At 49.8% G+C, this 23,893-nt stretch overlaps 1 protein-coding gene across 4 annotated transcripts in view; it reads left to right on the forward strand.

Annotated features, from left to right (window-relative positions):
* The window catches only part of BMP1 (bone morphogenetic protein 1), a 43,828-nt gene that overhangs the window by 6,846 nt on the left and 13,089 nt on the right, over nt 1-23,893 (forward strand). For 2 of the 4 annotated variants that reach the window (XR_013975276.1, XM_080926435.1), the window contains exons 2-15: nt 1,613-1,726; nt 4,366-4,530; nt 4,707-4,824; nt 5,095-5,273; nt 5,714-5,819; nt 7,809-7,933; nt 8,444-8,559; nt 17,382-17,484; nt 19,591-19,707; nt 19,930-20,075; nt 20,209-20,404; nt 20,788-20,913; nt 21,575-21,735; nt 22,082-22,262. Coding sequence is in view for 3 of the 4 variants with exons in the window: in XM_080926435.1 (XP_080782561.1) it covers nt 1,613-1,726; nt 4,366-4,530; nt 4,707-4,824; nt 5,095-5,273; nt 5,714-5,819; nt 7,809-7,933; nt 8,444-8,559; nt 17,382-17,484; nt 19,591-19,707; nt 19,930-20,075; nt 20,209-20,404; nt 20,788-20,913; nt 21,575-21,735; nt 22,082-22,262 (1,953 nt within the window). In the remaining variant the exon portion in view is untranslated. Of the gene's footprint in view, nt 1-1,612; nt 1,727-4,365; nt 4,531-4,706; nt 4,825-5,057; nt 5,274-5,713; nt 5,820-7,808; nt 7,934-8,443; nt 8,560-17,381; nt 17,485-19,590; nt 19,708-19,929; nt 20,076-20,208; nt 20,405-20,787; nt 20,914-21,574; nt 21,736-22,081; nt 22,263-23,893 lie in introns of those variants that run through there. The other 2 variants (XM_080926436.1, XM_080926437.1) reach the window with 2 other exon arrangements.

Consider the following 23,893-nt stretch of genomic DNA (forward strand, 5'->3'; position numbering starts at 1 on the left):
ATGAGAAGCAGATGTCACCTCGGCTGCAGGGAAGCTGCTGCGCTTCCACCTCCAGCTTGGCCTCCCGCCTCCCCTAGCCCAGCCCAGCCCAGCCCAGTGTGAATCTTACATCTGGGCTCCTTCCAAAGCAGGCAGTGCTGTCTCTGCTTTCTCTTACCCTAGACTTCTCAGAAGAAGATAGGCTGCTCAACCCATCTCTCCAGAAGCTTCTTCTCCCAGGCCCAGAAATGGAAATGACCTGCTGGGGATGGGGTTGGGGTTGTCCTACCCCCTGGGCCTTTTCTCTCCAGAGGGAGGACCCAGAAATGGAGGGTTTGGTAACTGTTATACCTTTTGCCCTGTTAGGTAGGAACTTCTTGGTGTAAGTCTTGGTTGGCCTCCTCGATTTGCTTAACCCATGCCAAGTCTGACTGGGCCAGGCAAGCAACTAGACATCTTACAATAGTTCGTACCCTTTCTGATTTGGTTGAAATGGCATTTACTATGTAATACAACATGCTAAGCACAGGCTCACAAATAGATGGCTAGGCAGTCATCTTTCTGACACTGTAACGAAACACTGAAGAGGACTGGCTGACGTAAAGAAAAGGTTTATTTTGGCTCACGGTTCCTGAGTTTCCCAGTCCAATATAGTGGAGAATATGGTTCTGGAGCCTCTCAGAAGCAGCAGATAGTGGTGGGAACATTTGGCAGAACAAAACGAGAAAAGGACCAGGTCCCATGATCCCTTCTAAGGACAGGCACACACACACACACACACACACACACACACACACACACACACACACACAAACATAAATACCTACAAGAGTGCACAGAACCTCGCAGTAGCACCAACTTCAGGACCAAACCTTTAACCTGTGCTTTTAGATTCCAGAACGTCTTTGCTTCAGAGTGTCTCAGTGTCAGGGCACTTGTCTCTCTGTAAAATTTTCTGAGTCATTATTTGTATGAACTTTGTATTGTTAAGATTAGCACCAACAGAGCTAGGGGCCTCTTCTGCGTTGCTAGTCTATGACTTAATGACCGGCCCATAATAGGTACAAATTAGCATTTGCCAAAGATGGGAAAGGTGACACAATTGCATCTTCATGGAACTATTTATTAACATTTTTTATTTACTCCCTTCCTCTCCTCCCACCATGCATGTGTGTGTGTGTGTGTGTGTGTGTGTGTGTGTGTGTGTGTTGTAGATCAGAGGATAGTTTACAGGAGTTGGTTCTCTCCTTCAGGTCATCAGGTTTGGAGGTCAGCACTTTTGCTCACTGAGCCATTCCACTGTTTAAGCGATAGGGTAGGTCTTGCTATGTGACACAGGGTAGCCTTCAAATCCTGGACCCAAGCGATCCCACTGCTTCAGCTGCTTGAATATAAGGCTATAAGCGAGTGTCATAAAACTTCACTATTGTTGGGACTTGAAGTAAGAGGCAAGTGTAATCTGTAAGGAGATTCTAGAAGCTGATCTGCTATTCTCTGTCTTTCTCATGTGGTATTGGAGAATCAGAATGGCTGTAGGGCCGGGGCTGTGTACCCACTGGGTCAGGACTATAAGTCCAGTGAGTGCAGCCCAGGGTAAGAGGATTAACTCAGCCTCCACTTCTTTTCTCTCCAGCTGCCTTCCTTGGGGACATTGCCCTGGATGAGGAGGACTTGAGGGCCTTCCAGGTACAGCAGGCTGCGGTTCTCAGACAGCAAACAGCTCGAAGGTCATCCATCAAAGCTGCAGGTACACTGGGATGGGCTGACTCTCTGTGTCCCAGAAATGTTTCGGATTTGGGAAACCCCCCTTTCTATTTCCAGACAGGCCCTCCCAAGACAGAGGCCATGAACTTGAACCCAACACAGGGGTTTGCCTTTCTGTGGGATATATTTGTCCTTCCCCCAGAAGAGAAATAAATGTTGACAGCCATTGGAGCCAAAAAGCAGTATTCTTCTGACATATAGCTTACACAATACTTTTAAAAGTATTCTACTTGACTGTTTCCAGCCACCTCCAGGAGTGTCACAGTTAGGGTTTCTATTCCTGTGATAAAACACTATGAGCAAAAGCAACTTGGGAAGGAAAGGAATTACATTATCTTACACCTCTCAGGTTACACTCTATCACTGAGAGAAGGTAGAGCAGGAACTCAAGGCAGAAACCTGAGACAGGAACAGAAGCAGAGGCCATGGAGGAATGCTGCTTACTGTCTTGCTCCTCCTGACTTGCTCAGTTTGCTTTCTTAAACACCCAAGACTACTTACTTGCCCAGAGGTGGCACCACCCACAGTAAGTTGGCTCTCTCACGTTAATCATTAATCAAGACAATACCTGACAGACTTACCTACCTATAAGGCCAATCTTATTGGAACATTTTTTCAAGAGTTCATATTTCCAGAGGCCCCTAGCTTGTATCAACTTGACAAAAACCTCCAACCAGGACAAGTGCTAAGTGTCAGGACCACTCATGTTTCCCATAAGCTGAGACCAAGCCTCACAAAGGTAAATTGATTTGCCCAGTATCACACATGGTGTGTATGTAGGTGGCAGGGCTGGAACTAGAATCCAAACCTTTGTCTCCCAATCCATGATGCTATGGCCAATATCATAGTCCTGGTCCTGGGTCTCCTGGTCCCAGTGTGCAAGCTTCTGTGCATTCTCTGGAGCCATCCTCCTGAGCTTCTTCAACATCCCAAACCATCTTCAATTCACCTTTACTTGAAGTGTTCTTTTGTTCTATGTGTACAGTTGGTGTCTTTCCATGACACACAGAAGGGACTTACATACACGTCCCAAAGCTGGGCTCAAAGCTCTTTGTTCCCCGCTGGCCCAAGCAGCTACCAACCTATGTGGCATTGATGATGGGAAAAGAGAATGGCCGCACTGGCTCTCCCCAACCTTCTCACTGCTGTGCTGAAGGGCAGTGTATCATTAGGATGATGCTGGACCATGATTTGGAAAACTCACATGGAGCTCTCCCATTGCCCAAGCAGGAGATGCCTATTGAGGTTCAGTTCTGGGCATAGGTGGGTGTGCCAGGCCGTCTTCCTTGTCTAGTGGGAGGGACAACCTACCTAGGAGGGTGGTTGGCATCAAAGGGTGTTCTGCTGTCTTATTGACTAAAGAAGTTTGCAGGACTTGGGTGGAGATTAGTGGAGATAGCACAGGGGAAAGTCTCACCAGGGCATGCAGCCAGTCCACCAGGTGATCTGGGGCAAAACTTTGTCCTTAGTCTCTTCTGCATTCAGATGCAGACAGTGGCACTTGCTCCAGTGTCATGGAGCTTTGGTGTCATGTGGGAATCCGGGCCCAGAAGCCCTGAGAAAGCACATAGCTTTTATCCAAACTTCAGATCCCTTGGGTCCCCACAGTTCCTGGGAAATGAGTGCCTCATTGTCTTAGTTTGGAGCCCCAGCCTGTTCCTGATACCCGTGGCAGCTCCAGATATTTGGAACCCAGCCTTACAGCGATTACAGAACTTTATAGTTATTTTACGTAGACACCATGAAGAATGAATTAGCGGATACTGAGTCATTGCTCCTAGGAGAAACGTAAGCTCCCACCAGTCTTTAGTCACTTTTTTTTTTTTTTTTTTTTTTTTTTTTTTTTGGTAAATGGATCACTATATGACCACATTTTATGTGTGTTTCACTTAAAGACACCTTACTTAGTTAAAGTTAGTTCATTAATACTAATGCTAGTGGCATTGTCTTCAGTCTGAGCAAATATACTGATTGAATGTGGGCATTTCTTAGGTTTATCCCAGCTTGCGTGTGTGTGTGTGTGTGTGTGTGTGTGTGTGTGTGTGTGTGTGTGTGTTAATGGAGATTGAACCTGTGGCCTCATGCATGCCAGGCAAGCATTTACCACTGAGCTACATGCCCAGCTCCATTTTTATTTTTTTATTCTGAGATAGGGCTCTCTAAGTTGTCCAGGATGGCTTTAAGCTCGGTGTAGAACTCAGGCTGGCCTTGAGCTCATAATCTTCATATCTTACCTTCTTAGGAGCTTGATGACGGGCTTGCATCACTATGAAGGAGCCCAACTTTCTTGCTTTGGGAACACCAGACAGCACATGAGCCCTTTGCTTAGGAACCATTTTAAATAACTCAGTTCACCTAAAAGAAGCAGGCAGACGGAATACCTTGACCGACCTTGGCTGAGCATGTGCACACATTGATTGGATCATCCAACTTCTGCCCTGTGCATGTCCACGGATGGTCATGAAAGCCTGACAGTATTGATTTGAGAGTAGCAAACAGATTTTTAGCAAAGTAGGCAGATTTTCTAATCCAGACTCTACAAATAATGGGCTCCATTATTCGGCGTCTCCTCTTCCTGGTCACTCACTTGCTACCACTGAGTCTTTCCTCTTTCCATCTCAGGAAACTCTTCTGCCCTGGGCGGTCAGAGCACTAGTGGGCAGCCACCGAGGGAAAGCAGGGGCAGATGGAGAAGCAGGCCTCGGAGCAGGCGGGCAGCGACATCCAGACCAGAGCGAGTGTGGCCCGATGGGGTCATCCCATTTGTTATTGGAGGGAATTTCACTGGTGAGTGTGTTGCTGAGAGTGAGCCTACACCTGGCCTTGTTGCCTTTGGCCAGTCAGTCCACAGCCTCCTGGTCAGGCAGTGTGCCTGCAGATTGGCTGTGACACTATCAGTGGGTGAAAGTGCCCCCGACCCTAACTCGCTTGCCAGTATGACATTCCGGCTTTTCCTTCCACAGGCAGCCAGAGGGCAGTCTTCCGGCAGGCCATGAGACACTGGGAGAAGCATACCTGTGTCACCTTCTTGGAGCGCACAGATGAGGACAGCTATATTGTATTCACCTACCGACCCTGCGGGTGAGCAGGGACCCCTGGGCGCTATACCATTGGTGGTGATCCCCAGCCAAGTTTTGCCCTAGGTACTCTTGGCACCCTCAGCTGGGCCTGCCCATCCCCTCTCCTTGCTATGGGCATCTCCCATTGACATGGCTCAGATCCAGCCATAAAGGGAGCCCAGGGCCATCCACACCCCTGCACAACCCCCCCCCCCAGCAGCCTGGCCCGGGCCCTGAGTGGATGCACTCCCCCAGCTCGGGACCACCCCCCTGAGCTGGCCCCGCCCTCCAGGTGCTGCTCCTACGTGGGTCGCCGAGGTGGGGGCCCCCAGGCCATCTCCATCGGCAAGAACTGTGACAAGTTTGGCATCGTGGTCCATGAGCTGGGCCATGTCATTGGCTTCTGGCACGAGCACACGCGGCCCGACCGGGACCGCCATGTCTCTATTGTACGCGAGAACATACAGCCAGGTACACACACCCCAGGGTCTGGATCCCATCCTAGGGCTTCTGGAACTGCTTAGGGGTCTGACACAGGTCCTGGACAAGGGGGTCAGGTTGGGTAGCCAAAAGCCAACTCTTCTAGTGAGAAGGCTGGACCACAGTCAGCTTGTCCCAGGATATCCCCACAGGTTTACCTATCCTCCATCTCCCGCCCTTTGCTAAGTTTTCTTCTCCATCATGGCCCTACAAGTCTCTGTCCTTCCTCCTTATTAGTGGCCTCCTGATTCTCCCTTCAGCAAGTTCTCGAGTCTTTTCTGCTGGGAAGGACTCCTCTATAGATGTCCCTGTCCCCTTTCCCCTCTACTTCCTTTTCACCTTCAGAGAGGCAGCTCCTTACTGGTACAGGTACAGGGAAGACACTGGCCACTCCCTCGACCCCACCCCCACTTTTCTCACGGTCTTTGCAGGGCAGGAGTATAACTTCTTGAAGATGGAGGTTCAAGAAGTAGAGTCCTTGGGAGAGACCTATGACTTTGACAGTATCATGCACTATGCCCGGAACACGTTCTCCAGGTGAGAAATGGTCTAGGCCTTTGCCCAAGGAAGCCTATGACTTCTGGAAGGCATTTCCTTGAAGGCTTCCTTTCTTCTGTGTTCTGCCCTGCTCCAGCAGGCACCAAAGACAAGGATAGTTTTCTGGGTGTCTGTAGCCCCTAAACAAAGGGCTAGTGGCTGTGTCTGCCTTAGCAGTCTCTCCCATTAGTATGGGGCTGGCCGGCACGGGGTAGCCCATGGCTGTGTTAATGTAAGGGTTTGTGGCTTAGAAGACTATAAACCTCAGTTTTCAGGTTCTGCTGTGTGGGGTCTCCAAAGTGTGCCAACCCCAAAGAAGCCAGGTTTGTCCCTCATCTGCCACCATGGTGCCCAGAGGGGATCACCTCCTCCTAGCTGTCTGTCCACTCCACTTTGTTTTCTTTCGCAGTACTAGGAGTTGGACCCAGGGCCTTGGGACACCAGGCAAGTGCTGTCCCCTGTCTTATATGCCCAATCCTACTACTTTTAATTTAAATTTTTTTTCAAAATGTTATTTTTATTTTATGTGCATTGGTGTTTTACCTGTGTGTGTGTCTGTCAGATTTCCTGGAACTGAAATTACAGACAGTTGTGAGATGCTATGTGGTTGCTGGGGATTGTACCTAGGTCCTCTGGAAGAGCAGTCAGTGCTCTTAACTGCTGAGCCATTTCTTCAGTCCTCTAATTTTTATTTTTGAAAGAGGGTTTCACTAAGTTACCCAGACTGGCCTTGAGTTCACTATGTGGTTCTGGCAGGATCTGAACATGAATATATTTCTTTTTCTCTTACACATATATACCTGTATACATATGTGCACATACATGCCACATTGTACCTGTGGCGGACAGAGGACAAATGCAGGAGCTGTTTCTCTCCTTCCATAGTGTGGGTTCTGGAGATCAAACTCCATTCATCAGCCTTGGTGGCAAGTGTCTTGACCACTGAGACATCCTGCTAACCTGCAGACCTTGAACGTTTGATTGTCTTGCTTCAGCAGAGGTCACAGAGCAGGACCGACCGGCTTTATCTATTTTGTGACTGGCTAATTTGCACAAAGCTTGACTTTTGCCCTGAACTGGTCCCCATTACCAGTTTACAAGATACCTTCTTAACCAGGGCTTGATGGGAGAAGACCCTCCTGTAGGACCGGGAGGAAAGTCCCCACCTCTCCTCACACCCCTCCCTGGACTGGCTTTCCTGCACCCATGTCCCTGTCTGGGTGGGTCCCTTCCTCTCTAAGCTCCTCTTGACCATTCTTCCAGCTCAGGACCTGGGAATGGGGATGGGAGAGGGGTAGGGGAAGAGAACTCATTCAGCCCTCCACCCCCACAGACCCTCCTTCCATTTCCCATCATACTCACACCCCCTGCCGGGTCCTTCCCAGCTGGATGTGAGTCAGGGACCCTGGGGAAGGGAGAACTGCTGTCTCCTCTTTGTTCTGCCCCTCCCAAATGGAAAGACAGAGATTAGCCGGAAGGAATTGGGAAAGAGGGACTCTGTGCCCTGGGAGCTGGCTAGCCACTGTGGAAGCTGCAGTTAGTTACCCTTTGGCCTTACTCCAATCACAGCCATGTCAGAGGGTAATGAGTTGACCCTGGGAAGTCAAGAGAGAAGTCGATTGGGACTGAATTTGAGGTCTGGAGGTGGAAGCTGGGTGGTGTTGTAGAGTTGACAAATGAGAGCCCAAAGCTTTCCCAGGGCTGCGGTTTGAAGCCAGTCTGAGCATAAGGGCCTGGGTCCCTGATCTCTCAATGCATTTCTGGGGCTCACCCCAGCTCCTGCGGTATAGCTGCCACGGAACAGGGTGGCTGCTGGGCAGTGGGCAGCTTAATGACAGGGTGAGACATCTCCGCCCTGCCCTGACCCTGCTGAGGAATGTCTGGGCCCTGGCAGAGTCATGCCCTGTGGCTGGAGATGAGCATGCCACCCTCCCTCTTCACCCACCTTCCAGCAGACTCATGGCCTCAGTCTCCTCATGTCCTTCTCAGGGGCATCTTCCTGGACACCATTGTCCCCAAGTATGAGGTGAATGGGGTGAAGCCTTCCATTGGCCAAAGGACCCGACTCAGCAAGGGGGACATCGCTCAGGCCCGGAAACTCTACAAATGCCCAGGTTAGAGCAGGGAAGGGACAGACCAGGAGGGATGGAAGGGGGGGTCCAAGAAAGACAGAGGTCAGGAAGGAAACAGCAGTGAGTCTCCAATCAGGGTTGGGAAGGAAGGACAATAAGGAAGGACAGTATTCCTGTTAAGGACCAGCCTGGGGCTAGGCTGGTAGGTGGTAGGAAGGGCCTAGAAGAATGAGGGTTAGTAGAGGCAGAAAGGGGAGCAAGTACTCTCTCCCCTGGACAGTGAGGAGGAGGTGAGGCCCACCAAACAAGTTTGACCTCAACTCTGGAATCCATGTTTCCTTGGCAACGGGGCATCTGGTTACCCTGGCAGCACTAGACCAGGGAAGTAGGATGGTTTATGCTTCTATGTAAGGAGGAGGGGGGTACATCTTAAAGGGACAGAACACCTTTCTTCAGCCACTCTTGTCTCCCCTAAGGGTTCAAGGCTCAGGGATGACCTGGGGGTCTGGCACCTGCAGTTAGCAGCTTAGTTACTTTATTTTTCCTTGACAGCCTGTGGAGAGACCCTCCAAGACAGCACTGGCAACTTCTCCTCCCCCGAGTACCCCAATGGCTACTCGGCCCACATGCACTGTGTATGGCGCATCTCTGTCACACCCGGGGAGAAGGTAATTGTGATTTAACACCTGTCCGAGTCTCCCTTCCTCTATTAGGACCCCAGCAATGAGATAGCATCACCCTGAGGAGGGTGACCTACCTGGTCATTGGGATAAATGCATTAAGTATGTAATGAGGAGGGTTCCAGCCAAATGGAGCCTTGTTTAACCTCCTCCTCCTCGGTGGGCTGTACATCAGGGCTAATCCGAAGATAGAGTTGCTATGTATGGTTACCATGCAGTTCTACTGTGATTGTCTGGCTCTTCTTGAGTGCTTTGTAAAGTGCTTGACACATAGCTCCTCTTTTTATTTTCATGCCCTCCCTGGGTCTTTGTTTCACAGAGGAAGAGACATCAAGTTACAGGAAGATTAATTAAGTAATTTGCCCAGGTCATACAGTTAACAAGGACAGGGTAGGATAAAAACCTTTCCTCGGGCTGGGTTCAAGCCCAGCCTTTTCTGGGATGTCTTGGGTGGACTTGGTGAACCACTCAGCCCCAGCCCTTGGCTCTCTCCTCTGTATAGTCAGAGCTTGAGTCAGGGGTTCCCAAAGGGCCCTTCTCAGTGTTCACACGCTGTGGTCCTGAGACTAGCTAAGAACAAACAGATGCCTCCAGCAAGATGCTCTGGTTGTGGCTGGCCTTCCCACCCCCTTTTCCTTGCTGTTCTGAGACCTTCAGGTCCTTCCCTGCCTGCTGCTCATTCAGGTAAGCAGAGTAGACATCAACTGCACGAGGGACTCATGAGCTTACTGAGTGTGATCTCCTCCTACTCATGTTTGATTAGCCTTGTTTGAATACCTGAGCTTCTGAGGGCTTGGGACCCCTCTTACTATTCAGTTCTGTTCTGTCAGCTCTTAATATTTACAAAGCCTCGGAGAAAGCCGGAGTGTCTATCCCTGAAAACCCTCATGGCTTCTCAAAAGCAGTTCCTCGTAACTCACCTCCTATTTCCTCCCAACATAGGAAGACCCTTCTCCTTTCTTTTTAAATTTTATTATTTGTGTTTGGAGGATCGGAAGGGATATGCGTTCGAGTGCAGGTGCCCAAGGAGGGCAGAGGCATCTGGAGGCAGTTGTGAACTGTCTGATAAGGGCGCTGGGAACCAAACTTGGGTCCTTTGTAAGAGCAGAAACAGCTCTTCAGCCTCTCTGGTGACTTCTGAGGTCCAGGCATGACTTTGTCACATGAAGTCTAGATTTCCTGGCTGACCCTGGGACCTTCTGTGCCCTTCATATTTTTATTTTCCCAAGAGTGAGCTGCTACATTCTCTTCCATAATTGGAATGTGGTGTTTAATTTAGTGTTCCATTATCTTCAGGGATTCTTGCGACACCTCCTGCAAGGATGGTTTAGAATCAAAGAGTTCCACTGCCCAGCAAGTCCCAGTAGCCTCACTTCCGCCCCTACCTGCTAGATAAGTATGCCACCCATGACGCTGTCCTGAACTTTAATCAGAATGCTGAGCAGGACACAGCCAAAGTAAGTCTATGGTCTCCCTCCAAACTCCCACTGACCCACTAAGTTGCAGGTTTTCGCAGCTTAGCAACGGTCTTTGATGACATTATCCCTACCCACAGGTCACACCTGTTGCAGTCCTCTGAAGCCCCTGACATCTGCCCCTAGCATAGGAACCTATCCGGCAGTGATAAATACAGAGCTGGAATGCATTATCAAATCACACCCACTGTCCCAACAGTTGAGAAAAAGTCCCTTCCAAAAGAAGAGAAATGTATTTGCCAATGGGCCTTGCTTCAGTACACTATACCCCCCCCCACACACACCCAAGTGCTTCTTTCCAAAGTAGCCAAAGACTGTCTTTTTAATTGCGGATTGATTTAATAGTTTGCATTTTCCCAGAATCAGCTTGCAGCTGCCTTTCCACATGCACAACATGCGGGCACACACGTAACTTCTTCAAAGTTGAGAACACTTTTGCTGTGAACTGTTGAGATTACACGCGCTGATCACATCTGCAAGTTATTTGACTGTCCTCTGATGTCATCTGTGAAGCCCAGAGACAAACGTCAACTTAGAGAGGAGTTCCTTTGCTTTCTCTCCCTTCTGTCTGGGCAGCGGCGTTCCAGACGGTGCGTGGCTTTTGTTTTTGCAGCCTGAGGGTCATGTTTTTCCTGTGGTCATTCTGTTATCTCTCCCTTAGCTAGCTCGCATCTTGCTATCTTCCCTCAAAAGCCGACTCATCCCGCCTTCCCAAGGGTCTCCACTACTCCAGGTTTTGGAAATCTCATTTATAGGTATAAACAAGAATAGTGATGATGATAATAATAATTGCTTACAGTTATTGAGCTAATTATGATTTGTTAAACATGAGTTCAGTGATGTTCTTGTGTATGATGGGAATCAAACCCAGGGTTAGTTAGGCAAAGGCTTTATTGAGCTGTAATCTCCAGCCTGGATTGTGCCTTCCAATTAGCACAGCAGCCTCATAGTCTTGATACTGACATGGTCCCTGTTCTGCTAATGAGAAAACGAACTTGCAAAAGTCAGTTCCCAGCCCAAGGTCACTTAGAAGCTGCATATGGATACACTGGTCTGTGATTATAAAACTGTTCTGTTCTGAGACCCTGTTGCAGCATTTCAACGCTTGTTCTGGTATTCTTCAGCAAACCTGTAATCCTACAAAGTACCTAGTGCAGGCCCAAGGACCAGAGATGTGCAGATACACAAAAGACCACAGTCCTTGAGGAACAGCCAAGATAGAACATGGCTTCCTTTCCTGGTCAGGAATGGGACCCAGTCATCAAGAGTGAGGCCATGTGGCCTGGATCAGCTTCCTCCTCAGTAGTTTCTGACTGCACGAGCCAGCCAGCTCTTGTGCCTCTAAATGATCTCAGGGCCCTGGTTCAGGAATCTCCCTGGCCTGTAAACCCTCCATAATTTCCAAAAGACCTTCATCCCTTTTCAGAACCCTGCTCAGAGCTCCAGGGAAAGAAGTGGATTCAAGGTAAAATTTATAAACACACCAGGGCATGGTTGTAGAAATGTATCAATTAAAGGGATGTATCAATTTTAAAAAGGTGAACCCAGGCCAGCGCCCTGACACAGGCCTTTAGTCTCAGCACTGGTAGGCAGAGTCAGATGGATCTCTACATAGTGAATTTCAGGACAGCCATTATCTTTCTTGTCTGAAAAAAAAAAAAAAATCCAAGATGACATCCTGGGGACATGAACCTTTAAAGGACCCCTAGAGTCTAGTACTTTCAGAATAAGGGTCACTTTCTATTATTCTTGTTCTGTCTTGCACTTTCAAATTGTAACCTTGAGCCCTGGGTTTGTTGTTAGAACAATTAGGTTCCAAGCAATGAGTCAGGTACATGACATACACAGTCTCTTAAAGCCTATAGTCATCTTTAAGCTTGTCATTGCCACCTCTACTGTGTAGACCAGGGAAGTGAGGCTCACAGTGCTTACATATAAATCTGACTAGGTTTACCCAGGGAAATGTCTGATTTGTCAGCAGTAAAGCCACCTCCCCAAGCATTTGGACTTTGACATCAAATCTGGCTGCGGGGAAGTTGTTTTCCGCCCACTCTTTAGTGCTTAGCTTACAGCCAGAAGTGCGGATGATAGGCCCATCTTGACATGTCACCTTTGAGGAAGAGTCCCTCACGATGAAGCAACATTCACGTAATTAGCCGCTGACCTTGGGACTTGGCAGTGCTTCCCAGAAAAATGAAACACTCTGTGCCTTTGTTTTCCTACCTGCAAAACGGGCCCAGTGATTTGTGGATTTATATGAGGATTGGGGAAACTCATATCCAGAAGGAGCTTGAATAGTACATAGCGTGCAGAGACATCTCAACAAAGGTTGGCCTGCTGTTGTCTCCTCTGTATCCCCAGTGGATAGATGGGTAAGCACGAGTCAGCTTCCAGATGCCCCACTATCTCTGAGCCACTGCATGTCCAGATGTCCTAAACAACTTAGAAGGGTGACATAGGACTTGACTCCCGAGGAGGGCTAGCAATGTGCAGCTCAGTGACAGGGCGCTTGCCTGGCATGTACTGCCCAGTGCTGCAAAGACTTAAGTACATTGAATTCTAAAAGTGAAATTCATGTTTACTGTCTGCCTACCTACCTTGCACCAGAGGATGAAGTAGGCTTTACTCATCTGATTTTCCTTAAGCCCTACCAGGCAGGTCCTGTTATAAGACAGATCAGAAAACAGTACTGGGGCTGGAGAGATGGCTCAGTGGTTAAGAGCACTGACTCCTCTTCCAGAGGTCCTGAGTTCAAATCCCAGAAACCACGTGGTGGCTCACAACCATCTGTAATGAGATCTGATGCTCTCTTGTGTGTGTCTGAAGACAGCACAGCAACAGTGTATCCACATACATTAAATAAATAAATCTTTAAAAGAAAAACAGTACCAAGAAATTCAGCGATGAGTCTAAGATTGTGGGGTGAGGCCACCTTGAAGCCTGTGAGTTGTCTAAGGGGTCATATGGTTAATGGTCTCAGGTTGCACCTTCCCAAGTGAGAAAGGTAGTCCTTGAGAGCACCAGGGTGTGGGAGAGAACCTCTTCACAGATGGATACACTGTATCTCACGTAATTCCCATGTCTCCAGTACGGCCATTGAGACTCCCTCCAGTCTGTAGACAAATATAGGCTCGAGGAAGTGGAACTAAACACCCCAAGTCCTCGTCCAGGAAACGGTAGAGCTGGCCAGATTTTCTTTGGCAAAGGGCAGTGCCCTTGCTACCAGAGCACAGCTGTGTCCACATGACAGAAGTTAGTACAACTCTTAATTACCCATTTCTGGTCTCAGTATAGCTAGTGCTGTGCCTCCCTTGAAGATGCTACTGACCACCAACACCGGTCTCTTCCTCCCAAGTCAGGTGACCTGTCTGGCTAACCCCTTGGGAGGTCTTGGGTGGGCCTTCTGGGGGTTCTGCCCCTCTGGGTGTGGTGACTTTGGAGCTCACCCTCCATGTTCATCTGTGTGAGGGAAGAAGTTGTTTGTTCTCATTCCAGCTGCTGGGCAGCCCAGGAGGCCGCCTGCATGAGGGGCAGAGGGAGTGATGTGGGAGCCGGGGTGCTGAGTCTCAGCTTTCCTCATTCCTCCATCTGGCATTCCGTGACGGATATTTTTGTCATTTGTTAGATATATAAAAATAACGTGTGCCTGCTATAAAATGCCTGAACAGTCCATAAACACAATGTAAAAAAAAAAAAAAAGATGAATATTCTCTGCCTCAGTCTTTTATATCCCATTTCTCAACAGGGACCAAGCATGAGGGATGCTTTGATGTGCTTGTCTATGTGACACACATAAAGCCAAAAGGACTTTGCAGTCACATAATGGATTTCTGCAGCTTGCTTTGCACTTAGCAGTAGATCCTGTCCTTGCTTTGGGTCAGCCTGAATAGAATAGATTTATCCCATCTGTTTCCATGGCTGCTCGTCCATTGGTCCTCTTCTTTTCTCTGTCTGTGTCTGTCTTTCTGTCTGTCTCTCTGTCTCTCTCCCCATCCCTCCCTCCCCTGTCTCTGGTTTCTCAAGACAGGACTGTTCTGTGTAGCCCCAGCTATCTTTGAAACTCTGTAGATCAGGCTGGCCTCAAACTCACAGAGTTCATGGCTCATGGAAACCTACCTCTGCCTCCTGCCTGCTGGGATTAAAGGTGTGGACAACCAGCAGCTAGCTCTCTTCTAGTGAAGGACAGTTGATTGTAAGTTTTTTCAAGTTTTCATTATTACCCAAAATGCTTCAGTAGACATATTTATACACCCATGTTTATAGATTTAGGCAAGCCTGCCTGAAGATTCCTAAAAATCAAAATTGTATTTGAGAGATAGTTAAGTACCTACTAAGTGCTACATTGGAGGGGGACAAAGGAGATTTCTGCCTGCCTGGGTTTGCATTCCCGTGTTGGAGGAGAAACAGATAAAGAATGCATCAGCAAGTCCCCGAGAGCAGGGAGATGGCGGTGCGCGTTGGGGAGGAATCAACAGAAAGGAAAGAGTGTGACTCATGCGGGATTTTCAAAGAAGTCCTCATTCATGGCAGGCATATCAAAAGTGGGGCAGCGTCTGCAGGCATCGGGTGGGAGCTCCCAACAGTAAGTACAGAGGCTCCCGAGACAGGCTTGGTGTGTTTGAGAATGAGCATGAGACATGTGCCTGGAGCCTAGTAAGGAGGATGGTGGGAGAAAAGGTCAGAGGTGACAGAGCTGAGATGGAAAAAGATTCTTCAAAGTGGGGACGTGGGAGTTTATTCTGAGTTATGCATACCTTATGTGTATTAAAGGACTTTGAGCTGAGGGTGGATATGGTGAGGCAGACATAATTAAGCCCTTGACTCTGATTACCGTGGCTCAGGCAGGGCAAAGCCAAGCACGAGGAATAAAGCTTGGTGTGGGTCTAGGATGGGGGGATGGACGGAAGGCGTGGGACTTAGCTTATCAGTGTCAAGGGCTCACTGGTACAGTCACGCACACAGGCAGGTGTGGCTGTCCATGCAGACAGAAGTCAATGATCTGGGTGTGACCAGCTCGTTAGTCTTTAGGTGAGAACAGTTAAGTTGGAAGAGGAGTGTGAATCTGGAGGTTCACACCATGGAGGTTGAGTGTGAGGAGGCGCTGGTGCAGGCCAGCAGTCGCCTCACTTTGAAGGCTGCCATGCCAGCCCTTGGCTGCTTCTCTCTGTGGGAGCATTTGGTCATCTTCCTAAAATGGATAATGGGTTGGATGGAGGGGTTTATACTTTCAAAACAGAGCCAGATGGACAGATCGCTGTAAGCCTCATCTACATAGGGAGTTCCAGGCCAGCTGGAGGCGGGGACTGTGGGGCTGAAGGGATGGGCTATGTGACATGTGACAGTGTGGCTCCTTGGAAAAAGCTAGAATGGATTTGCGGCTTCACTTTCTGAAAACCCGGATGTTAGTAATAGCAGCAATAACTTTCCATAATAACAACTAATAATGCCGCACGCATACAGTTTCCTTCGAAAAGTACAGTCTCATTTCGACATGGTTGATAGTCACGGTGAGATCTGCTGGCGGGGTCAGCTTTTGGAAAGAGGGCATGCAGAGATGGGCACAGAGATGGGGGCAGGGTCCTAGGAGTGGAGGGAATGGAAGGGGCACGTGCTCATGAGCCTAGCGCATCAGTGCTGGGGCATGGTCCAGAGGGACATAGAGACTAGGACTGATGTCATGGTACCGAGAGCCAGGGAAAATGGGCTGGGTAGGTGAAACCACTCAGCAGGAGCTGGCTAGATAACTGTATGCCAAGCGTGCCAACTTGAGTTGGATAATCGGAACCCATGATGGGACAAGAGAACTGAACTGAGAGCTGTCCTCTGACCTCCACGTGCCTGGAGGTGAGAAGACAGATGCACAGTAAAGAAATTAAAAAACCAACAAACATCCAGACCCAGCACTGACAAAGCTGGCTCAGGGAGTGCCCAGGAAGCAGTCCTGAGGACAGTGATGCGGATGTTGGATGCTAGCGCCTGCCTTGGAATCTGTCTTATTCTAGCCTCTGTTCAGAGCATCTAGCTTTCCACTGAAGCCAAGGGCAAGTGTGGCCCTGTCCCTTCTCTAGCAGGAAAGCCCACTAGCTGAGTGTCCAACCACATACACTCCACAGATCACAACAAACCTGACCCTGGAACCTTGTGGGGACTCTGACGGCACCGGGGGCTTGGGGATCCCTCTGGCTATTTTCAAGCAAGTATATTCCCTTATAGGGAAAGCCTCTGCCTTTTAAAAATCCATTGTCTTGGGGGCTGAGAGATAGGTCAGCACTTAAGATGACCCATTATTTGACTCGAAGTATCTGCGCAGGTTGGCTCATAAGCATCTGTAATTCTAGTTTGAGGGACTTACGCCTGCTCCTAGCCTCTGCATGCAGCTTGCAAGCATGTGATACACATATACTCAGACACACATAAACCAAACTTTATTTTTATATATCATCTCTCTGTGTAGTCCCACCTATCCTAGAACTCAATGTGTAGACCAGGCTGGCCCCATACTCACAGAGATCCTCCTGCCTCTGCCTCCCCAGTTCTGGGACTAAAGGCATGTGCTACCATGCCTGGCTCTAAAGTAAAATCTTTTTTGATTATTGAGCCTTGAGACTTCCCAAAGGGCTGTGGCCATTGTCAGGATGATAGTATGACTCTTTCTGTTCCCAGGGAATACTGTGGTGTCAGAGGCTGTCGCCTGAGCTGGCTGACATTGGATCACAAGGGAAATTGTGTGGCTGACCCTAGGACTTAGCAGGAAATACAGGGCCTATTCAAACCCAGGCCCTTGGGCTGGAGTTTACATTTTTTTTTCTGTACAGTCTTCATACTTCTGTAATCCCGTTCATAAGCTCCTTAAGGACAGAGATGTATGTTAAACCCATTTCCCGGGGGGGGGGGGGGGGGGCTGTGACCTGACATCAGTCCCTGCAGGTACCGTGCTCCTTTTGGGAATCAGAGCCCAGGGAGTTTGTATGATTGGTGCCTCAACTTCTGTCCTGGCCCTTTCTTTCCCATCTCAGAACCACCCTGCTCAAGGACACACACACCCCTCCCTGGGCCCTTTCTGGACTGCCCTTTTCTCTAAAGACTTTGTTATTTATATTGATCACAAGGAAACCTGACTGGTTATTTAAGCCAGCACAGTATCCCTATACTGGGATGGGAGTGGAAGCCCTGAGCCCTCGTGGATATTTGGTGATGGGAACAGTGGACAGGTGTTTTCAGTTAGTCTGATGAGGGCTATGTAGGCACAGTGCTGGCCATGGTTGGGGATGGTTAACTTCCCCTCAAGTGGGAGCCATGTAACCTTTTCTCCTCACCTCTTATTTCTTCCCCTAGATTATTCTGAACTTTACATCCATGGACCTGTACCGTAGCCGCCTATGCTGGTATGACTATGTGGAGGTGCGGGATGGCTTCTGGAGAAAGGCGCCCCTCCGAGGTAAAGGGCACTGGCTCCTCAGGCTCCTCGGCCCCCTGGTTCTTTGTTGGAACACCTTGGGGCCCAATACCCTAGGTGGGGTGACATCCTGATATGAGACCTACAAGCTCTGATGTAGTTTGTCCCAGCTAGTCCCAACACCAATTACTGCCATGACAGTGTCCTGTGTGTGACACAGACTTCCAGTCCTTAGTGCTAGTTTTGGGGACATCCTCCAGAGATGTTCTTTCACTATGATGGTTGGGGAGTCAAAGGAATATACAAAGATATCTGGCAGGCTGCTCTTCACATTCTGTAGCTCCAGGCCCACACCCTCACTGGGATTTTCTTGATCTATTAAGGTCCAATTTTTGCATGTCCATGATATGGCCTGGCTTTTAACCTACACTGGCAGGCCCTTAACTCACCGTAGTAACTGTAGGCCTAGAACAAACTCTGTCTGTACAATTTAGTTTGTCACTAGTTGTGTGTGTTTGCACATGTGTGCACATGTGTATGCACACACACACATATGAAGTGGCTGGGATAAAGATTGCTCAAAGCCATAGGACAAAGCAAGACAGAGTAGTGTCGTATTTCTAATTCTGGGGAGGCTGAATGCAGAAAGATCCTGAGTTTGAGGATAGCCTGGGCTACATAGCAAGGTCCTATCTTAACCACAACAAAATCTAAAGAACCATTGGACACAGAGACAGGTCAGTGGACACAAAATTAGAGCAAAGGGGACATCTGCATCAAACCTGAGGTATTGTATGACACACACTGTTCATTGTTCTGCCTGTAGCTGGAAGTGATTCGGGGCTACTACCCTCCTCAGCATCTTTGTCCCATCACCTGGGAGAAGCAGCCACATGCTTTTGGATGATTATCTCTTCACTTTTGCTTCTGCTATTCTGGTAGACTCAAAGCAACTGACTTTACGTCTCTACAATGTGTTAGGTCTCTGAGATTACAATTTCTTTCTCATAACTGACATTCCTAGGCCAGCACCCACCTTCTGTCCCTTGCTTGAAAAGTGAGAAAACACTTGTCTTTCAGGAACACACAAGTCTATTCTTGACTGTAAAAATTTTACAGATATCCAGCCTCAACCCTTGGGCTGATTCTTTTTTTTTTTCTTTTTTTAAAAAATAATACAAAATAGAGTTTATTCAGGTCATGGAGGAGTTAAGAAGGTAGTAGAGGCAGAGAGAGAGAGAGAAGAGGAGTAGAGGCCGGTCATGAGCACATGGAGAGAGAGGGGAAGGGAATGGGGAGAGGAGGGACAAGGCGGGGAGAGCAAGAGACCAAGAGGGCAAGAGAGCCTTGGGTTGATTCTTAATGAATTTTATTTGAACAGAGTTGCTTTCTGGCCCTGTCCTCAGATTCTGGAGTTAAGAGCATGCAATGATATTATATGTAGAGAAAACTGTCTACTCTCTCGTTGCTTCTTTGCATGCAGATTCCATAAAGATCAGTAATGATGGTAGATTTACTTTAAAGAAGGGCAGTGGTGGCGCAAGCCTTTAATCCTAGCACCCAGGAGACAGGCAGGTCTCTGTGATTTCGAGGCCAGCCTGGTCTACGGACTGAGTTCCAAGACAGCCGGGGCTACACAGAGAAATTCTGTCTTGAAAAACCAAAATAAATAAACAAGTAAACAAACAAAAAAATAGGTCAATAAAACTCCGATTTAGGACTTTGGAGACTGAGACCAAAAGTCGAGGGCTAGGGTCCAGACTGTAGCTCATCAGATACTTGATAAACATGCACAAAGTCAAGTTTCAGTTCAGTTGCTCGGGGCCTATAATCTCAACACCTGGGAGGCTGAGGCCTTGAACTTTTGATTCAAGGCTAGCCTGGCATACCTAGTGAGACCTTTATCTAAAACAAACAACAAAAATATCCATAACCCCTCCCCCCAAATATCAACAACAAAAGTAAATCAGTAAAACACACACGTCCTTCAGGGCCTACACTGTCTCAAGGGGCTTCTGGCTCCCATGATGTTCGTAAGAATAGGCGCAGTAGGGTGGCGGCAGACTGGGACCCTGAGCCTCCTAGGAAGTTGGGGCGTCTATGAGGAGACCTGGGACTTCTAGCATCATCTGTCTTTATTGTCTGCAGGACGGTTCTGTGGGGGCAAACTCCCAGAACCCATTGTCTCCACCGACAGCCGCCTCTGGGTGGAATTCCGAAGCAGCAGCAACTGGGTTGGAAAGGGCTTCTTTGCCGTCTATGAAGGTACTGAGGGAGAAGAAGGGGGCCCTTGGACATTCCTGAGCCACCCCCTCCTGTTGCTGCCAGGGCCTCTGCTGTGGGTTCTCCAGCGGGTCAGCAGGGTGGGAAATGGGAAGCAGGCTATATTGGAAGAGTGGAGAAGGGGTCACTTAGTGAGGGCTGAGCCTGCTGACCGCCATTATTCTGTCCTCCATCTTATTGCCACCCTGTCCTGTGTTCCCTTAGCCATTTGTGGTGGTGATGTGAAAAAGGACAATGGCCATATTCAGTCGCCCAATTACCCAGACGACTACCGGCCCAGCAAAGTCTGCATCTGGCGGATCCAGGTGTCTGAGGGCTTCCACGTGGGCCTCACGTTCCAGTCCTTTGAGGTAGCCACAGACCCTTTGAATCCACCCTACCATGCCTATGTTGGCTTCCAGGACAGTCTACTTTCCTGAGGCTCTAGGGATAGGGATCCTGGAAACCAGAGCTCCTCTCCCTGATAGAGCCCCTGACTCCTAGATCGAGCGTCACGACAGCTGCGCCTATGACTACCTGGAAGTCCGAGATGGGCACAGCGAGAGCAGCAACCTCATTGGACGGTACTGTGGGTATGAGAAGCCCGACGACATCAAAAGCACATCTAGTCGGCTCTGGCTCAAGTTCGTCTCGGACGGGTCCATTAACAAAGCTGGCTTTGCAGTCAACTTTTTCAAAGGTACTTCCTCCCCTGCCCCGTGGGCTCCTTTTGTGGATGCTGGGTCCCTTATCTCTGTATTCTTTATTCATTTCCTGTGAAGACTCCAGGAGAGAGTCGCAAGTACGGGAACGCTGTTAAAACGCTGCGGATAAACACTAGCGAAGGTCAAAGTTCATCCCTGTAAGGAGCAGGACTTGTGGAGGGAATGAACAAGACAGAGGAAGATGTTTTTAAGCCGATGTGGTCTAGGACATACACTTTGCCCAAGTCCCAGTTCTTCACCTATACAGGGGACACAATAGCTGCCCCCATACGGGGTGTCATGAAGTGCATGAAGGAGAGACAGACGAGAGGGCAGCACTTTGATGGGTTGGTGACACCCCTTTCTTCCTTCCTCATAGAGGTGGATGAGTGTTCAAGGCCCAACCGCGGGGGCTGTGAGCAACGGTGCCTGAACACCCTGGGCAGCTACAAGTGCAGCTGTGACCCCGGCTATGAGCTGGCCCCAGACAAGCGTCGATGTGAAGGTGAGAGGCCTGCTATCCCAGGTCCCAGGGCTCTTGGTTTTTTTCCTGTGTCCTTAGTCAAACATATTTCAGGACAACCTGGAGAGGTTCTCTAGTGCCATTCCCAACCATGAATGTGAAAGATGTCCTACATGTCAGCCCCCCGGACATTGGCAGTGTGGAACACATGCTGGCATTAGGGGCTTTTATTCTGACTCCTTCGTTAATACGGATCTTGATCGGGTCATCGAAGTCACCACCTTCCAAAGGGTCATGAGCCACAGTTCAGATGCCACAGTTTGCAGGGAGCCTCAGCCTGTATGCTAATGACAGCCCTTCAGCATAGCAGTTCCAGATCAGGCTGGTCTTACTGCCTTTGACCAACTCCCCTGGGTGCCTCCCAGGACTGCCCATTTAAACACATTCACCAGGCCCCTCTATGTCCCCTCCCTGCAGATTCCTGGCCCACCTTCCAGAAGAGGTAGTAGAAATTGACTATATATGCAGCCCCTTCTCTTAAAATCTGGGCTCACCTTCAAAGGCCCCTACCATCTGTCCCATGCTTCCCCAATTGTGGGTCCACAGACTCCCATCTCCCTCTGACTGCTGTTAAGTCTCAGGCCCCTTCCTTGAGTGGGGGACTCTTGGTAGATGATGCCACCTCCCTTGTCTGTCCCTCCAGCTGCCTGTGGTGGATTCCTCACCAAGCTCAATGGCTCCATCACCAGCCCTGGTTGGCCCAAAGAGTACCCTCCCAACAAAAACTGCATCTGGCAGTTGGTGGCCCCCACCCAGTACCGTATCTCCCTGCAATTTGACTTCTTCGAGACTGAGGGCAATGACGTAAGTGCCTCTGGAGTCTAGGTGGGTAGGAAGGTGTGGGGCGTCGGGGCTTGGCTCAGTGCCTGCCTTCCACTGTTGGAAGAGTTAGATAATAGGCTCGGAGAACAGAGACTTCCCAGTGCGTGGAGGCTTGGAGGGTTTGCGGGCGGTGATGGAGCATTTGCAGCTGAGGATGGACGTTAGCCGGAAGCCTGTGGAATGGGGAAGGGCTTGGGGCCAGCAGCCCTGGGGCTCTGCGATACACACGGCAGCATTTTGCTGGGAGAACAGGTGCTTAGCCTGACAGTTTCCTGGGGGGGGGGGGGGGCTTCCTGGAGGCAGCACCCAGAGCTAGGCTCTCCTGCAGGTGTGCAAGTACGATTTCGTGGAGGTGCGCAGCGGACTCACAGCTGACTCTAAGCTGCATGGCAAGTTTTGTGGCTCTGAGAAGCCAGAGGCCATTACTTCCCAGTACAACAATATGCGTGTGGAGTTCAAGTCTGACAACACTGTATCCAAAAAGGGCTTCAAGGCCCACTTCTTCTCAGGTAACTCGGGGTTCCTTTGCTCACTGGCCCTGCCTCCCCCAAAGATGGAACTCTCCTGCCTTCCCTGGTCTCCTAAGCACCCCCCACATCTCCCCAACTTATTATCCTCCATCAGTACAGCCCCTAGGACATCTGAATATTTTTATTGGGAAGCCCTTAAAACCTTAGTTGTTCCAGGGAGGGGCAGAGCGTTTTAAGAGCAGAAATGAGGAGGCTGGCAAGCCAAGGCCTGAAAGGGGAGGTCCTAGGACAGGGAGTTCAGTTGCCTGAGAACGCAGGGGTAGAGAAGAGGGAGGTGTCTGCCTTGGATTGTGTGAGGTAGTTCATCTTGCAGCAGCTGCATTTCTAATCAGGCCCCGCCCACCCAGCCCACTGGGTTCCTGCCAGGCCTTCCCACAAGAGGAGCTGTGTCTCTGCCCTTTAGTAACAAAACTGCCCGAATGGTCCCCTGCCCATGGAAGGCCTGGCTTCATCCATCCCTAAACCTTATCTGGCCCCTTTGCAGTCCCTCTCTGTGTGGTCCAAACCCAGCCTTCCCAAGCTGGACCTCTGGGGTCTTGGGAGACCTCTTCCCTGCTCTAGGAATCCCTAAGTCTTTTGGCCCTCAGGTCAGTGTGAAGTCAGGAGCAAAAGGGCCCAGACCCAGCAGTGAACGGTGGGAATGCTCCACAGCGGGGTGCGGAAAGGGCAGGAAGCCAGTGGGCAGGCTGGAGCAGGTGGCTTGTGGAAGGGTGGGTTAGGGACCTCCAGCCTGACCTCTCCTGGTGGGGGCGGACATAGGGTGGGCAGGACCAGGAAGCCCATGACTTCGTCCGTGTTGCCTCCCTTCTCGCCTCCTTACCCAGGGTCCTGCATCCTTCAGCCCGCTATGTGGCTGCCCCTGCACCCTTGCCTGTCCCACCTGGATGCCATGCACCTGTCCCCGTGCACTGGTTCCCTGCTTGGCACTGCCAGCTGCCCTGCTCTGCTTAACATGCTCGGTTGAGCTATTGTCCCCCAGTCCCCTGCCCCGTCGCTTGCTGAGATCCTCTCCCTGTAACACCAAGCCCTCTCATCCTTTCCTAGGCCCACTTAGACAAAAGCAAAACAAAAGCAACAACAACAGTGCTTTCCAGAGGGCTGAGGGGCTAGAATACCTGCCAGGGTGGGCTTCTTATAGAGACCGTTACCTGCTTACTCTCGTCTGTCTCTGCCCTGCCGCTCCAGTCTTGGAGAGGATGTGGGGGATACCCATGTTTGTTTGGAGTCACTGCCTTGTCTCCCCACTCTCCACACAGCACTCGACACCATACAGGATATGTACATGCACGTACACGTGCTCACACCATATGCATACACACATGCACACACACGCCTGAGTATGTATGCATTGCCCCTTGCACAAGAATCCTGCAGAGGACCCTCATCGATGGGCATCAGAGTTCAGCCTCAGGGCCTGGGGCATGTGACTCTGGCCCCCAGGAGGGGGCTGTGTGGACTTTTGGGACACCCATCGAGGAGACCCTAAGACAAGAAGGAGAAGCAAGAGCCTGAAGACCTTCAGTCTGACCCCAGCACCTCCGGGGCATTTGGGCACTGTAGGGTGAGTGCCATCTCCTTGTTGGGGTCTGTGCCACCTCCCTTGCCCTGAT

The sequence above is a fragment of the Micromys minutus genome, assembly GCF_963924665.1.
Source record: "Micromys minutus genome assembly, chromosome: 12".
Classification (NCBI taxonomy): domain Eukaryota; kingdom Metazoa; phylum Chordata; class Mammalia; order Rodentia; family Muridae; genus Micromys; species Micromys minutus.